This window comes from Apteryx rowi, unplaced genomic scaffold (genome assembly GCF_003343035.1).
Source record: "Apteryx rowi isolate R43461 unplaced genomic scaffold, aptRow1 scaffold_729, whole genome shotgun sequence".
Classification (NCBI taxonomy): domain Eukaryota; kingdom Metazoa; phylum Chordata; class Aves; order Apterygiformes; family Apterygidae; genus Apteryx; species Apteryx rowi.
Genome location: NW_020451015.1, coordinates 38,560 through 55,269, shown reverse-complemented (window position 1 = coordinate 55,269; position 16,710 = coordinate 38,560). Strand labels below are relative to the sequence as shown.

The 16,710-nt window shown below is 51.9% G+C and overlaps 2 protein-coding genes across 5 annotated transcripts in view; one reads left to right on the top strand and one right to left on the bottom strand.

Annotated features, from left to right (window-relative positions):
* MYOC (myocilin) overlaps nucleotides 1–741 on the bottom strand; it is a 3,814-nt gene extending 3,073 nt beyond the window's left edge. The window contains exon 1 of the mRNA XM_026087647.1: nucleotides 724–741. Coding sequence (XP_025943432.1) covers nucleotides 724–741 — 18 coding nt within the window. The remainder of the gene's footprint in view (nucleotides 1–723) is intronic.
* Nucleotides 742–1,147: 406 nt separating this feature from the next.
* VAMP4 (vesicle associated membrane protein 4) lies at nucleotides 1,148–15,929 on the top strand. Of its 4 annotated transcripts, XM_026087645.1 has the most exons (7): nucleotides 1,148–1,318; nucleotides 4,629–4,675; nucleotides 5,034–5,084; nucleotides 12,335–12,435; nucleotides 13,311–13,390; nucleotides 14,197–14,248; nucleotides 15,277–15,929. In XM_026087645.1, exons 1-7 carry the CDS (start codon nucleotides 1,253–1,255, stop codon nucleotides 15,303–15,305), a joined length of 426 nt encoding a protein of 141 aa, XP_025943430.1. In that variant the 5' UTR covers nucleotides 1,148–1,252; the 3' UTR covers nucleotides 15,306–15,929. The 4 variants fall into 4 exon arrangements, with proteins under 4 accessions (XP_025943430.1, XP_025943429.1, XP_025943431.1 ...); XM_026087644.1 differs by lacking the exons at nucleotides 1,148–1,318; nucleotides 4,629–4,675; nucleotides 5,034–5,084 and adding exons at nucleotides 6,996–7,233; nucleotides 12,050–12,221; XM_026087646.1 differs by lacking the exons at nucleotides 1,148–1,318; nucleotides 4,629–4,675; nucleotides 5,034–5,084 and adding exons at nucleotides 7,000–7,233; nucleotides 12,131–12,221.
* Nucleotides 15,930–16,710: the final 781 nt, after the last annotated feature.

Here is a 16,710-nt window from a genome sequence, read left to right as displayed (position 1 = left end):
CCGGGTCCCCGCCGGCGCCCAGGGCCAGGCCCCCCCACAGCAGCAGCCAGGTGCCCAGCATGGTCCCCGCCGGCACTGCCGCCCGCCCCGGCGCAGCCGCCCGCATTTATACGGCGGCGGAGGGGCGAAACAGCGGGAAGCTTCCGGAGCCCGGCTTCGGCACGCGCCCAGCGGCCGCGGCGCTCCCGGGGGCCCCCCGTCCCCCCCTCCCTCCGGCCTCCCCGGCGGCGCTGGCTGCGCTCCGGCAGCGCGCGGCCAAAATATGCGCTCTGGCGGCCACCCCGGGGCGTAAGGCGACGCCGGAGCGAGGGCAGCGGGCGCCGCAGTTCCCCCCCCCCGCCCCGGCCCCGGCGCTGCAGCAAGGTGCACGCGTTTGCGACGGCGCCTGCGCGTTTGAGGTGCCCCGGCCTCAGCCCCGCTGCAGCACCCGGGGGGCCCCAGAGCCCGCGCAGGGGGGCTTGCGCCCTGCACAAACGGCCCTCTGTGTGGGTTGGGGTTTTTTTAATATTATTTTGTTTATTGCCTCAGGTTTGTTTGCACAGCAGCCGGGAACACGCCGCTCGGAAAGAGTKCGTCTGGGCCAAGCCGGGGCCCTGCGGGACGCAGGGGGGCCGGGAGCGGCTGCGCCACCCCCCCACACCCGGCGGGCAGTCCCGGCCCCGCCGCGGGCAACAGCGGGGATCTCCAGCGTCGCCTCAACGACCACAGAAAGCAAAACAGGACCTTCAGCGAGGGGCCCATCGGCGCCCGCGCCCTCGGCGAGGGGAGCCCGGAGAAAACAACGCATGGAAAATTACTTAATGGCATTAATGAGAGAGAGAAAAAAAAAATCCCTCCCAGCAGGCTTTTACTACGTTTGTTTCCCCATTCTTTTGAAAATAACCCAGAAAAATCAAAATCTTTGGAAAATAACCCAGAAAAATCAAAGCCTCTTAAAGACATTCTCAGAAAAGCAGATTTACGACCGCGCTCGCAGCCAGAGGCGCAGGAATGTGTTTGCAGTCGCCGCGAGGCCCCGCCCCACCCCCACTCGTCACGCCCCCTGCTCTGACCACGCCCCCTGGCCGCGCCCCGCCCCGCCACCGGTGGCCGGGCGATAGCTCGGCGCTCGGCGCGGCGGGCGGAGCGCCGAGGCGGTCGATGGGCGCAGCTGACTCGCCGCGGCGGCACCGGCCATTTCGCGCCGGCGCGGCGCGGCGCGGGGCCCGGTGAGCGCGGGTGGGGGGTTGCGGCTCCCCTGCGGGCAGAGGCCATGCCGCCGAAATTCAAGCGGCACCTCAATGACGACGAGGTCACGGGCTCGGTGAAAAGCGAGCGGGTAAGTGCGTGCTGGCCCGCTCCGGGCGGCGGCGGGGCAGGCGCGTCCCTCCGCCCCGTTACCGACGGCGCCGGCGCGGCGCGGCGGGGGAAGCGTCTGACCCGGATAAACGCGCTGCATCGCTCGGTGCTGAGTAACTGAGCGCGGGTGCCCGGCACGGCGCGTAGCTACGTGTGTCCGCGATGCCCCCGGGACCCCGGGCCGCGGCTGCCGGCCGCTCTCGGGGGCGGCTGCTGCCCTGCGACTTCCCCGTTTCGGGGCGGGAGCTGCCTCGCTTGCCTGCGAGGGGACGCGCGCTGCCGCCGTGCCGGTGCTCCTTCGCGCCTTCGCGGGCGCGCCGCGGGGGCTGCGGCCTGCCGCGGGGGCCGCGCCGTGATTTCGAGGGCGATGCTGCAGAGTCGCAGCACGGCTGAGCCCGGCCGGCGCCTCGGGAGACCGTCTCGTGCAACCCCCTGCTCAGGCAGGGTCACCTAGAGCCCTCGCACGGGATCGCGTCCAGGCGGCTTTTGAATGTGTCCAGAGAAGGAGACTCCGCAACCTCTCGGGGCAACCTGTTCCAGTGCTCTGTCACCCTCACAGTGAAGAAGTTTTTCCTCGTATGTGGATGGAACTGCCTGTGTTTCAGTTTGTGCCCATTGCCTCGCGTCCTGTCGCTGGGCACCACTCAAAAGAGTCTGGCTCCATCCTCTTGACACCTTCCCTTAAGATATTTGTACACATTAATAAGATCCCCTCTCAGCCTTCTCTTCTCCAGGCTAAACAGGCCCAGCTCTCTCAGTCGTTCCTCATAAGAGAGATGCTCCAATCCCCTCATCATCTCCGTAGCCCTCTGCTGGACTCTCTCCAGTAGTGCCACATCCCTCTTGTACTGGGGAGCCCAGAACTGGATGCGGTACTCCAGATGTGGCCTCACCAGGGCTGAGTAGAGGGGCAGGATCACCTCCCTCGACCTGCTGGCAACACCGTGCCTAATGCACCCCAGGACACCATTGGCCCTCTTGGCCACAAGGGCRYATTGCTGGGTTATGGTCAACTTGTTGTCTACCTTCAGAGAGCTGTGACTCCCCTATAGCTTTAAAGGCATAATTGTTTCATGTGCTTTGATTGAGCGATTCTGTTATTCTGTGTTTGTCACCTGCAATGCTCCCACTGTTTGGGAGGAAGAATGCGACTGCGGTTTGCCTTACACTACTTATACAAAACGGCAGTTGTTGTTTGCTGATGTAGGCTGTTATTTACGGAGCAGTGCATGTTACAGAAGGCAGGTAGGTGTTAACAGCCTGACTATCAGGTGTTTGGTTGGGCAGTGCACTTATGTGCTGTGGTGTTTGCAGAGCTGGCAGGTCGAGGGAGGCTGTGCAGCATGGGTCTCCTCTCCTGGAATCACTCTGCTGTGTTCACAGCACCTTTCTGTAATTGGCCTTTTTGCAATTCTGAAGATCCTGCCCTGTGGTGGAACCCCAAGATTTACCTGAGTTACCCTGTGCTGTTAGCTGCGAGGCCAGTTCAGGGTAAGTTATAGCTCCCTTTGCTGAAACGGCTTGTGCTACTGCCGCATTCGGCCAACAGGTCCCAGAAGCCAATATCACTGTTGATAATGAAATTTTGTTAATGAAGGGACTCTCCATGCAGTTAATCTAATCTGTGTTTTTAAAAACAAAATGAACCCCATTAGGAACAGTGGCTGTTTGGAGAACTTGTTTCAGTTCCTTCAGGTTGCATTTACCGCTGTGAGAACCCAGCGTGCTCCTGTCTCCTGATGGGAGCTGCCTCTAGGCAAAGCTTGTCCTGGTCACGTCGCAGCTCTCCTCCCCAAATAGCTGTCTGAAAGACTCATGTGAAGTTGCACTGTGTGCATTGTGCTTTACAGCTGAATTTTTCTCCTGTCACTAAGGTCCCTTTACATGCCAGGCTTTGAAATATGGGTCAAAATGGTACAGTTGCCTGTTTCAGGCTAAATGGATTTAACTTGATGTGCCAATCCTGAGGCCAGACAGTGCTTAAACCAAGTTTTGGCTGTAGTTTAAAATGTTGCTCCAGCTCACAATTGCTGTCAGTGAGATGAGGATCCTGTGTTGCCAAGAGCAGTTCACTCACCTCTTGAAGGAAATGATGGCTTCAGCTCACGCATGGTCTCACAGGTTGCTTAAGCTGATTGAGCAAATATGACAAAGCTGAAAGGCTTCAAAATAAGAGCACTGCATTTACAGGTGGGAGCTCACATTTATGCACAGGGAAAGCAGCATCTGTTAGTGCCATAACGACCGAGTCTGTGTTGCTGGGCCCACGCGTGTAGGGTGCTGCTTCGCCTCTTGATTATTTTTAACCTGAAGTAGCTATTACTGGCACCCCTCAGCCAGAGTGGCGAATTTGTGTTGCCACTATATGAGAGATGAAATCTAGTAATGTCTTCCTTGTCCAAAGCTTTTGGGTACAAGTRAGATTGTGAGGTTGCTTTTAAAAGTCAGCCTTTGGACCAATTCGTGAGGTGTAGTGGAACAGCGAATCTGAGCTCAATGAACTGCTAAAGAGAGCAAGTTAGGAGAAGTGTGCGGTCCCTGAATCAGGATGTGTATTTGGGTGGGAAAAAGAGGATTTCATGATCTCAAATCCTGTCCTGTTCTGAACGGTGCAGGAAGACACGTGCAGGAGGATGACTCCAGTGTGAACCAGAACAGATAGCAGAGCAGTCCTGCTTTCCAGTCTGTCTGTAGCCTTCACCACCTTTTGCAGATTGGAAGGGCCAGCTTGTCCAGTCATGGCATATTGGGGAGGCCAGAGTCTGTTTCAAWGTTATTGTCCTTCTTGGACGTGCTGTCTTCAGATGGCTGGAAAAACAGCATCCTCTGAATCAGCAACAGATCCAGCTTTCCACATGGATGGGATACTCCAGGGTGGTCGTAAGTGATATGGAAGTTTTGAGCCACTACCACTGATGGAGTGTAGTACTTTGGATCATCCCTCAAGCTGAGAGGGCTTTCCCACCCCAGCTGGCATGAGCAGGGACTCTGCCTGCTGCTTTCCAAGGCAGGATTCAGCACCCTGATGGACTGGCTGCTTCCTGCATCGTGGGAAGGTGTACTGATGCTTGGAAGAAAAACAGGATCTGAAGCTACATAAGAAACCAGCAGTTGAGGCAAACCTACTTTGGATCAATGGCAGTAATGTGAGAGTTGTCCCAAACCAGAACTGYGGAGCTGTGTAGCAGCCTGTATTTTTTAGAGATGTGTGCTTGTGTCCTAAGGTCTGGAAATGTGTGTGTGAAATGGTGGCTGCTTATTGACGAGCTGGTTTTTTTCTGTTTTTGCAGAGGAACCTTTTAGAGGAAGATTCGGATGAAGAGGAAGACTTTTTCTTGTGAGTTTCTGAATGGACATTGTAGGGAATGGGATGTCTTAACTGAGACTGGAGATGTTGAAAACCAAAAGCTGCTCCTCACCAAATAGGCGGAGGCTTCTTGTGATCAAAATGTTTGATTCCTTTGAGATGATCTCCCAGAGCATTGGCAGCAAGCATGAATTAAGACTTAGCAGATGTGACCTGTATAAAACTGGGGCACCCACATATTAAGACGTGGGAGGGACTGATGGGAGGCATAAGAACAATCCTCCATCCACAAGGCATTGGTTCGCTCTTGCCTATCTTTGAGTCCCTTGGTTTAAATGTATGTTTTCATTGTATCTTCCATTATTATTGCTCTCTTCTCTGCCTGCAGGAGAGGGCCTTCTGGACCAAGATTTGGACCCAGGAATGACAAAATCAGGCAGTAAGTTCTTGTTCCCCAGTATCACATGGATAATATTTTATTCTGGCGTTACAAGCTCCTGCTGCTCTCTTACCAGAGTATGCCGGCATAGTGCTGAGTATGAGCATGGCTTTGCTCCTCCTYGTTGTGGTTTTCTACCCTACCTGTCTTCCGCTAAGGGAAATCTCAAACTTGATTCAAACTATCCAGGAACTGTGCATTAATACAGGTAAAGAGATAGGATGGTAGCACAGTAGCGCTGTGGCATTTCCAAAGCCCATGCTGTATTCTGGTGATAAACTATTTCATGCTTTTACCAGTCTCTCTCTCTGGAGCGTTAACCCTGAATTTTAAACTTGAGCTAGCTCACTGCTCATGTACCCTTTGTTTTTATTGTTTCATTGCCTCTTCCTTTACTTTGCAACTCCCTCCTCAATGTTTCAAGAAAATGAGTGGTCAGGAACAGCTAAGGACCATTTTTGTTCAGGCAGCTGCTGGTTTTCTGGCCTCCTCTTCTCTAGGTGAAAACTTTATCTGGATGACCTGGAGATGAGCAATGACTCAATGGGATCAAAGCAGCTGGACAAACAGGAAACCATTACAGCTGGAGGAGGATTACTGGCTGTAACAGGGCAAGAAAGGAGGAGCAAGCACCCTGGTAATAGGGCAAGAAGGAAGGAGGAAACACCCCGGATCCTTCTCCCAGCGAGTCATTTCCTGGATGGTGCTTGTGATGGGCTCCAGTTTGCCCCATAGTTTCCTATTAGGGATGTGATAGTGGTACTTAATGGAAGGGAGAGGATATTCACAGACCCCTGGGTTGCTGAACCTTGCTTGTGCTGTGCCATTTCCCTTGCCTGCAACTCCAGTGCCAAAACAGAAATCTGTGGGAAACTGATGACCAGGTGTTTAACAGATTGGTCATTTTGCTTGCAGCCTCGGAGTCGCTCTTCATTAGGAATTTCTTTCACGCCAGGAAGAAGCTGATACAGCTCTGAGATGACTCATTGCCAACGTCAGCTATAGGCAATGCTTGGTTGTGTGCCTGCTTACCACGTTATCTTGAATCACAAGGTGCACTTGAATTACGGAGGAGACAGGGTGGCGATCACTCTGCCCTGAGTTTACAGGGGGTCTCTGCTCCCTCCCACATGCCAGGATGCTGTCAGTAGAGCCACACTCATCGTTATGGCAAGCTGGTGTGGAGAAAGCCTCCCTTCTCATGCACTGCCACGCTAGTCTGAAGTAAATGAAAAAAGTGATAGTTGTTGTCTTTGCGAGTGGCTCCTCCCCCTTCCCCAACAAAGTGGAGAAGGGGTAATGCCTACCCCTTGGTCCTCCTGTCCTGAAACAGGATTACAGAGTATCTTCTTTCTTCCCTGCGTGGTGGAGGAGAACAAGAGCTCTCCTCTCCTCGCTGTCTTGACCAGCCAGGAGGGAGCAGGGACTTGGGTAGAGAGTCATGGGAGTTTATGGGAGCCAAGGAAGAGTGTATTTTCCAGGAGGTGAAGGATAACACAGCAGCTGGGAAGAGGAAGTGAAATGAAAGAAGAATTAATCCAGGAGCTGGTGGGTTGTACAGCTAGTTCRTAGGTGTGATGTGACTGATATCCAACATATATGAGCTTTGGCCTTTGCCGGAGGTTCTCTCTCCAGCCRTATAATTGTCTGGACCTGATATGGGGGATGTCCCTAAACCTTCCCTTGGGGGAGCAAGTGGCTACAGCTATCTGGGCTCTCCGGGCCATGTGTAGTAGTATCTGTTTTCTACTTTGATCAGCGGTGATTGCTGTGTTCAATAAGCACTTGCAGTGTGTAGTAGTCACTTCTTGTCAGGTAGCTTACTATTACATTTCTGATCAGACTGGCCTTTGTGCTGGGTGGGCTGATGCCTCGTCTCATAATGGTACGGGTCTCTCTTGTTTCAGCAGAGGAGAAAAAGTGTTGGGTTGTTGCTGAAGTGCTATAAAGAAAAGACATTTCAAGGAGAAAATTGAGTATTTGGAGAGCTGAGGCATGGTTGGGCAAAGCTAGAGAGACTGGAGCTGTGCAAGGCTGGAGGGAACAACATGTGAAGAGWGGTATAAAAGGAGACTGCAATGAGGACTGGGCAGAAGAAGAGGTGATAGGATCATGGGAGCAAAGGTGTGGAGCATACTGAATGTGAGAGGTAAGACTGAAAACTTCTTCTTGCTGTCCTTGGCAGCAAAGGGACCTGAGTCAGCATGGAGAGTTTGGTGCAGAGACCCTCAGGGATGGCTCAGCTGCAGGAAGCGATTGTTGGGAATACTGCAAACTTTGGAGGGAAAAGAGAAGAGCTAGAGCCAGTGATAATGGTAGGAAGAAATGTGACAGTCCCCTCTGTGCCATAGTTTGCCCTGATATATCTGAAAGTTCAGGCTCTGTGTTGTCCCAGAGTAGGAGCCTCTCATCACAGGTCATCTTTTCTACACTGTTGCCAAAATCCCTCCCTTTTCTGTGCTGCTCGAGTTCCTGGAGAGCACATTCACCACTGACACTTCTGCTTTCAGGTGACCATGCTGCTGGGTTAGCATTCCTGCTCATGCTGGAGATGCAGCTCAGCACGCTGTTGCGGTGCCCCCAGAGCCAGATCGTGGTCCTCGCGATTCCTCCGTTGCGCTGCTCAGGGTGGCCAGCGTGCCCAGCCCYGGCTCCACAGGCTCTGGGTACAAGCCCCAGGTTACTGACGAGGGGGGGAGTTTGGGGAATGGCTCAAAGGCAAGAGCTGACGGTTTCTTCCCAGGGCCCGGCTGCTCATCGCAGGAGGATGGACGTGCTGTGGGCCCTGTAGTCCCGGCTTTCATTTAGAATTGATGCCGAGACCATATTGTTGGGCATTGTTGCTGGGTATTATCCTGTCAAGGACCAGAAGGCCTCGGGCAGGCATAAACTGCTTCGTTCCTCACAGCTGTGTTGAAGCAGCAACTTAAAAGCTGTGACTTGTGGTACAGCTCAGTGCTGATACCCCATCATCGAGTTTAGCAGAGATGCCCGTGGGGCAGCGTCTCCGCAGACAGCTGTGCCCCAGTGAGCGCTCGGAGGTTGTGCTGCTCCTGCTGCAGCTGCACCGGCCTCCTGCCTTTGCGCCGGCTGAGCAGCTTGGCTCTGTCTCCTGTTCTCTTTTTCCTGGATTACTGCCACAACAAGGGGTGTTTAGGTGTAATTTTCCCCAAAATACACATAGTGCTATTAATATCAATGCGTAGCCTGGGGTGGAAAATAAAGTGTGTCATGCTGGTTGCAAGCAGCCAGCTTAGAGACAGCAGCGAGTTAGAGCAACAGGTCCTGCGGGGTGTGCGTGGCCTGGTCGTGGTGTCTGAAGCATGTGGCACTGTTGTTAGCCCCGCAGCGTGACTGGCTTATGGGGTTTCTCAGTAGCTAACCCAGTGGAGCCAAAACAGAAAAGCTTATTCCTCCTGCTCTGAACCAGGCAAGGTATGTGAAAGCAAAGACTAAACCAAGTTAAAGGCCAGTGGATCTCTTGTTGCTACTTTAACAGATGTGCGGTTACTGTCCTTGTTAAAAGCAGCGTATCTGCACTCATTAATATGAAGCAGGACTTACGGGAGACATATTTTATGCTTTTGTCTTACTCCCTTTCCTGGCAGGTGTTTATTCTACTTTATTTCTCTTGAAAATCTGACAGAGTACAGATGCAGGAGTGAAATACGTGAAATGTGTATGTCAGAAGCCAATAGCTCCCCTACAGCAAGTGCGCCGCCTCTTAGAGGATTCATTCTTTCTTGCCAAATAAAATGAGGAAATGTTTTGTTCTTGATGTGACTTGAGTTTCCAACCTCAAGCATGCAGAACTAGAGGGAATTGTTAAGTCTGCTCTGAGGCTGCATGACTAACGCGCAGATCTTTCAGCCCCTTGCCGGAGAGGCATTTTTGCAGGAGTGATGGATGAGGGAGAGCAGAAAGCATGGTCTGGCTCCTGGGCTGAGGCACTGTGTGGCACCCCAAAGACCGGAGTTCAGCTCCCTGGCTTGGTCTCTTCCTTTCCGCTTGTTCCTGGGTTCTCCCTTAGTTCAGATACCAAAGGGTATTGGGGTGCTCAAATGACTCTGCTTTCAGTGGGAGTTAAACACCTAGGCATCTATGAGAGTTCAGGCCTTCATTTCTCCATGTCTCCATTCCCTGTCTCTGAAATGCTTCGTTTCTCTTAGATGGAGGCTAACAGCRTGACCAGGCTGCAGGTAAATAGCGAAGGCACAGTTTGGCATGCAGCTCCTAGCTCCAGTGAAAAGAGGAAGGATGATGAGATGCAACTTGTGCAGTATGGTCTGAGCTCCATAGGGTCTTCTAAATACTGGTACACAGCAGAGCAGCTTTGAGTTACCCACTTGTCCCCATTTGCCTCTAATGTTTTGGGGTACCTTGGACTGCAGCAACATTGCTGCAGGCTCTGAACTGTGCGGGGTGGGGATACCAGGAGCATTGCATTGCGCTGCGTCTTCCTGTATGTGTTTTATCCTTGTCTGCTTCCACTTGTTAGTCACACCAAGAAACTTGGTTACAAATCTGTTGTGGGAGGAAGTCTTTATTTTGAAGCCAGTAAATGGTTTTAGAAATATTTGCATCCTGAAAATGTAGCTTTCTGCCTATTAACTCCAAGGCCTTAACATCAGTTTTTTGCCAAGTTAGCTCGTGTGGGAAAGCAGATGTTTCTGCTTTTCCTCTCTCACCCGAAGTGTGGCAGCTATAATAGAGTTGCTTGCAGTTCTGAGCTCGACTTGTCCGTTGCGCCTAGGTAAAGAGACTCCCTGGCAGAGCGTGCCTCCTTTCTGCCAAGGTGCTCGTGGCCCGAGGGAGGGGGTGCAAGGCCTCGTACATCCCGCGTGGGGCTGGCGCCTTCACCCTTCCAGCTGGCAGGGATAAAACGTGCTTCCTGGCAGTGACTGGCTGGTTCCTCAGTGCCACCTTCACCTTCTGCCTGTGCCAGATGGTGGCAGTTCTGCCACTAGCCTCTCAACCTTGTAAAACAAATGGTGGATCAAAAAAGTTTCGTGGTCGTGAGACAGGTTTCTGCTGAGATGCTTGGGGGTTACCCAGGCCTTTCCCCATCCAGGTAAGAAACTCCTGACAAATGACCACCTGCGACATGAAAGGCAGGAACAGCCCCTGCGTGTCCCAGGCGGGTGTGCGGAGACACGCTGCTCTCACGCACGTTGTGATGCAGCCCAGGAAAAGCCAGGTTCTTTTTTATGCCATCCTAAATAAAGCAAGTGCACTGCTGGAGTCCAGCGTGTGCCGTGCGAGGGCTGTTGAGTCAGAAATTGGCTTCAGAGGGTTTGTCTGTCTTTTCCAACTCCAGAAGCCACAGTGCAGTGGCTCTACAAAGCCCGACCTGAAGTGCCAAGCTGGGAAGCCCCTCCATATTGCTGTGTTCCCAGCTCTTGGGAAGGGAAAAAAACTTTTAGTGGCTTTCCTTGCTTGTTTTGGGGGTGATGCGTAAATGTGTGCAAGGCATGAGCTTTCCCACTGAAAGCACTATTCATTGTTGCATCTGCTGCCCACGTGTGTATCTCGGTACAAGTGTCTGCTCAGTGAGAGGCTGTGAGGGAGGCAGGAGAACTATGTCAGTGTGAACCAGAAGTGTGTGACTTTTACCTAGAGGCATTGTGGCTCATGGCGAGAGCGGTGGGATGAGGTCCTGTTCCTAGATCTGCAGCTGCCCTGTTGACTGGCCTTGGGCAAGTTGCTGTGACTCTTTTGGCCTCGGTTGCCCAGGCTGTGACAGGTTATGTTGTCCTCTACTTGCCAAGTGCTCTGGGATTAGGTGCTGGATGATGGCTCCCTGCGTGTTAGTGCCGGGCGTTGTGCTGCTGTAAAGACCCTGATTTGGCAAATAGCATCTCTGAATTTCTGCATCTGTAAGATGCTGATGGGGAGGAGAAGATTCTCAGTGGGTCCAAAGAGGATGAAGAGGTTATCGCTGGGTAATTTGGGGAGCAGGAGAGTGTGGATGCTAGGCAGGTGTGAATGATGAGATGGCAGCAAACTTCTTTCCCTTGGGGACACCAGTGTTGCACTGTTAATAGGAGGTGCCTATTCCCGGTAACATGGGGAACTGCTGAAGTGGCCTAGCCACACTGCATGTTTTGTAAATGCTGGATGAATTTCAGTATTTTTAAAGTGCTTAAGTGTGTTTGATCAATGCAACCTAAGAAGTCAACCATCAGACTTTACGCAGAGTAAGTGTCCTGGGGTTATTTTCTGTTTTGTTGCCCTGTGCATAGCGGTGCCTCCAAGACATTGCTGCTGCCATTTACTTTCTGAGCATGGTATGTCTCAAACAATGTAGTCCCCCTAGGGCCCCAAGAAATTTCTTACTTCCATCTCCAGGACAATAAAATGTTTTTAGCTCCAAAATACAAACCAGAATGTAGCAGTATTTTTCCACCAGGAGAATTTTTCTCTCTTAACAATGTGGCTTTTTTATGGAGTGAATAAATGCATTTATAATAACCCTGCGGGTGTGATTTAGGCTACCGTTCACTGAAATGACTACCCACAGAGTTGCATAACCTGTAAGAAGTTGGATTATAATAGTTTGGTTTAGTTCATATCAACCATTTCTTTACTGTCCTTTTGATGCCCTGGCAGACTGTGTTTCATTTGGCAACTCACATTCTGGAGAGGGGTGGGGGGAGCACATCTCCTTTTAGTTTTACTCTAAGTTGTTTAGCAAAGGTGTGGTGCTGGGTTCTGGCATCTTTGGAAAGATAAGGCATGATTTCCCCTTTGATGTGGGCTCTTCTACAGCAGGGGTGGCCACCAAACAGCAGTCTGCCTTTTCTTATGACATTTGTGTGTTAAAGGTTCTACTACTCTCACAAGTATTGTAATGTCCCAGCACAGCATTAAAGCTGTTCAGTTTAAACTCCCAGACAGACGCATGCTTGGGATGGTGATTCCTGCACTCATCATGCGTTTGGATCACCATGCCTGCCCCCTCACAGGAGGGTGCCCAACTTCTGCTGACTTTCCAGTGCTCTCTTTGAGCCCCCCTTGTGTTCTGTCGCCCTGCCTGGCATTGCCAGAGATCAACCCTGCACGATGCTGCATCAGGAGACGCAAGCCACTAGCTTTCTCAGCGACCTCCCTCCGCTGTTGTCTCCTTGGATCTCGTTGGTGAGCTCCCTGGATCCTGGCAGCCTGGGCAGCTCTGCGCGAGGGCTAGCGCTGCAATGTGCAGTCGGTGGCGCTTGCTTCCTGCCCCTCACTCTGGCTTTGCTTTGCTCTAGTGTCCAGAACCAGGTGGATGAAGTCATTGATGTTATGCAGGAGAACATCACAAAGGTGATTGAGAGAGGCGAGCGGCTGGATGACCTGCAAGATAAATCAGGTGCAATGCCAAATGCAGTTCCCCTGTCTGTCTGTCCTTTTCCCCACATCTCTTCCCCTTTGCTGGACTGGGTTACCAGGTTCCAAATCAGAGAGTGCCTAAAGGCAGACTTGGCCCCGTTCCGTGCGGCCTTGTATTTCCAGCCTTCCTAAGAACGGTGTTTCCCAGCCTTGGGCTGCAGATCTAACTTTCTGCCTACATTTTCCTCTTTCCACTTTCACCTTTTGCTGCTCCGCAGAGCCCCAGCCCAAGTTCACTGGTGCCTATAAGTTGCTGGTTGGTGCCTCACCTTGGCTTGGTCACTAAACAGCTTGGGTTTGGGTATCTGATCATTTGATCACCCCTCAGGAATTGATCCCTCCTCTGTCACTGCAACTGATCTTCAACCTCCTCCTGCGTATGCAGCCACCAGCTGGTACTGAGCTGTCCTGATTCCTGTGTGGTCTCAGTAGAGCCCAGTGCACTGTTACTGCAGTGATATGGGACCAATCTTGTAAGAGATTTGGGCACGTAAATGCCAAGGGGTTTGGAGGTGTTTGGATGCTGTGATCTAGTTGGCCGTTGAGCTAGTGTAGATTGGTCTGACTCGCAATGGCGCTGAGCACTTCAGCTGTCTGTTTGCTCTCTGGCTTGCAAAGTGCAGTCCCTTCTCAGAGGGCAGCCAGTGCAAAGGGGGCTCGGTGGGACTCTGCAGCCTTGCGTGTGTTCCCAGACAAAGAGTGCTGGAGTCTGCCATGGCTTTGGTGACTCGCACTGTGTTTGGGTCTCTGCCCCTATTGCTAAGTCTATTGCTTGAAACTAAGTGGAGTTAGTGGAACAAGTGGATGCTTGGTGTGTGCGCTTCTGAATTGCCTCTTTTCTTTCCTTTTCAACAGAAAGTTTATCAGACAATGCAACAGCTTTTAGCAATAGAGCCAAACAGCTTCGAAGACAGATGTGGTGGCGAGGCTGCAAGGTGAGTGAGAACTGGAACAGGCAGGAGTGGGCTTCTTCATGCAGGTCTTTCAGTCCCGGGCTGAACAACAGGGTCACTTTGGGTGCCAGGAATACAAGGGAGCAAATAAGGTGTAGGAAGCGCCTGTCCTGTCCTGTGGGTTTGCCTGTAACAGTGTGAACAAGGGAAGGCTTAGTGTGTTGGAGGTGCCCCTAGAGATGGTGCATGAAGTTGGCATGGGAGCTGGCAGGAGGCAGCTCTCCTGCTCAGTCCTTGGGGAAGCCAGGGTCCGGTTAGCCGAGTTGGAAGCTGGCCCTGTGAGATGAGGCAGGGTGTGAGAAGCTGTGCTCCTGGCAGCACAATTTGAAGCTGTCCTCCCTCCTGACCTGCTTGCCCATGATCCTGCAGGGAGAGCATTTTGGCTCTGAGTTGGCAGGACCCCCTCTCTCCACTCTTTTCTGACGGAGCCAGGTCTGCCCAGGCCAAGGCATCCCCTCGGCAGAGTCGCAAAGGAATTGCAGGATCTTTTGGGGTCTTCTGGGTCAGTTTGTGTACGGCAATACACAGACATGTTTGCCTGCCTTATTTGTCATGGGAAGTAGCTGGCTGCTTGAAAGCAGGTACTGCTGGGGCCTCTGTTCTGCAGGGGGTCATCTGCTGCACTCTGACGTGGGAGTGGTTACCTGGCCTTCCCTGCTAGGGGAAGAAGCTGTACTTTCTAGCTGAACAGATCAGCATCTGTGGACTGGAGGCCAAAGGCCTCCATTCAGGTAGAAGCAGCTACATGTGGCATCCCCTGTAACCTATCTTTGTTCTTCCTCTTGCAGATGAAGGCAGTCATAGCCCTGGTGGCAGTCATTCTCCTGCTTGTGATCATCAGTGAGTAGCTTCAAGTCATCCCAGCTGTGTCTGGCGTTGAAATGTTCATGGCACTCTGCACCATGCATGACGCTATGGTGTTGCTGTCCCCGGGAGGGAAAGCGCCTGAGCCATTCCTGTTGCACCCCATGCTGTGTCAAGCAGTAATATGTGGTGTCTGTAGTCTACACCGTGCTTCTGCTCTGCAAAGTTTAAATGTGCACACAGAGGAGCTGGCTCTAACCAAGTCCTACTGTTACTAAAGAAGGAGGGGTAGATACAGCCAAAGCTGTGGTGATCCRGGGTTAGCACCAGCCGATGCAGAGGCTGCGTGGCTTGTAGAGGGAGATGGGAGAGTTTCAGACCAGAGCAATGTCTTCAAGGGCGTCTCCACATACGCAAACCATTTTGCAATGGGTCTGCTCCCAGCATATGCTCCTTTCCTAAGCTGCTGGGCTGCTTAATTTTCAGCAAGGAGCTGGCCTGGAGGCTCTGCTGTTGCTCCCTGCAGGTTGGTCCTTTTCTGCTTCTCCTACTGAATAGGTAGTAACGACCAGAGTGTGTTTCTTCCAGGCAGAGAAGTAATTCAGCCCTCTGCCTGCTGAGTGATGTGCTCCAAGGATCCAAGCAGCCCAGCATGGGAGCACAGCTCTTCTGTGCCAGTGGTCCTGGAGGGAGGCTTTTCTCCCATCAGCTCTGTAACAGTTCCCATGCTGCCCTTCAGCAAAACCAGCATGGCCCGTTGTCCAGCTGGGAGCGGAAGTCACAGAGCAGACAGCAGGGTGGGAGCACTGTAGAGAGAGAGACTGATGGAAAATCCCATCTGGTTTCATTTTGGGAAGCTGGAAGGAGATGAAGGTGGCAGGGAGTGTTGTCTAGTGTGTGTACAGGCAGCAGATTGCATTGGCTTGAGCTTGGAAACATGCTTTCCCTCACAGCTGCTTGGTGTTTGTGACTAAAGAAATGTGGAGTTTTCTCTCCCTGACAGTGATTGGTGCTGCCTTCAAAGGCATGTGGCTGAGAACTTCTCTTGTGTGTGTGTTTTTCAGTACCCATAGTCCTGAAGTACCGTTCCTGACTGGGCAGCTGGAGGCTTCAGTGGAGCTGGCTCTGGGATAACCAAACTGCTGTGTAATTTAAGTGAAATATCTGTATATAGCTTTGAAGTTGTTTTCCTCAAAGGAGCGAGAAGGCAGTGGCAAGTAGCCAGTTCTAACAGAGCATTTTGAGAACTGCCAAATGACCCTTTTTTGGTCAAGTACCTGCTCCTGTTGTTAGACCTTTTTTATAACAGAAGATTCAGTTCCCAAACCACCCATTTTGCAGAGTTCTGGATCTCTGCTTTGGATCTAGCTACTTGCCTTTATGGTTTATCTGTATATATGGTTAAGTTGTAATGATACTTACAGTTTGAGCAGTTCCCCACTGCTGCTGTGGAGGGCAGTGGGGACTCTGTCCTTTCCTCAGAGCAAAGAAGGGGAAACATGTCTAAAGAGAAACGTACCATTATGTTACAGGGAACTGACCCTTCTGTGAAGAACAGCAAGGGTGTTGTTTTTCTCATATTCGAAAAAAAAAAAATAGGTTTTACAAGCCAGAAGACTTTCTGATCCTGCCATGGGAATGCATAAGCTCAGTGTTTTCAGTATTGCTGCTTACAGCTGTTACTAAAGACATTCCAGTAAACCTATTTTTGACTGTACGCGTGGAGTTCCTGCATGTCTTTATAATGCTTGGGGGGGGATGCTTTCGGGGCTCTCTACTGTCGGGAATCCCTAGGAAAGGGCTGTGTGAGTGTTTTCTTAAAAAAGTGAGAAGAGTGTGTAAAGCCCAGCTCTGTAGTAGACAGCCTGATGATACAGGAGACACAGCAGGAGTATGGCAACTCTCCTGCTCCTTAAATCAGTCCAGGATGAACAGAGCCCACATGATATTCAAAGCCCTTCACCTTGCTGTGGTCGTCACGGTACTGAGTGCTTCTCTGATCTGGTGGGCAGATGCATCGGGATGCTGGGGGAGGTAGGAGCCCCTGTGCTCCTGCTGGACAAGATAGGAGCCAAGCTCCTCCATCTGCAGATGGGACTGATGTGAAGGCCAGGGAAAGGGGTGCATCTGGGTGCAAGAGCTGTGCAACCCTCTGTCAAAACTCCAGGCACGTCTCTGTGTGCCTGGAGGGCATTGCAGGGGCCTCCTGCATCAACATGCTTTCCAGAGCCCCTCTGAAGCCCTGCTCACAGCATGGACAGCCTGAATAAGAGGAGGCTGYGGCTGTTACCTTCACTCCTGGTCTTGGGCATTCAGTGGCATTTCTGTCTGCCCGTTGTCTTTAAGGCCCTCGTTCCTTCTGGCTCCGAGGGCTGGGACTTAAGCTGAGATCAGATTCTTTTGGTTCTTTTTTTGCTGTCTCTTTGTTGATGAGAGATACATTGTCCTGCTTAGCCTGTGTCTGAAGTGATGTTAGAGAGGGGAAATGGTGCCCCAGA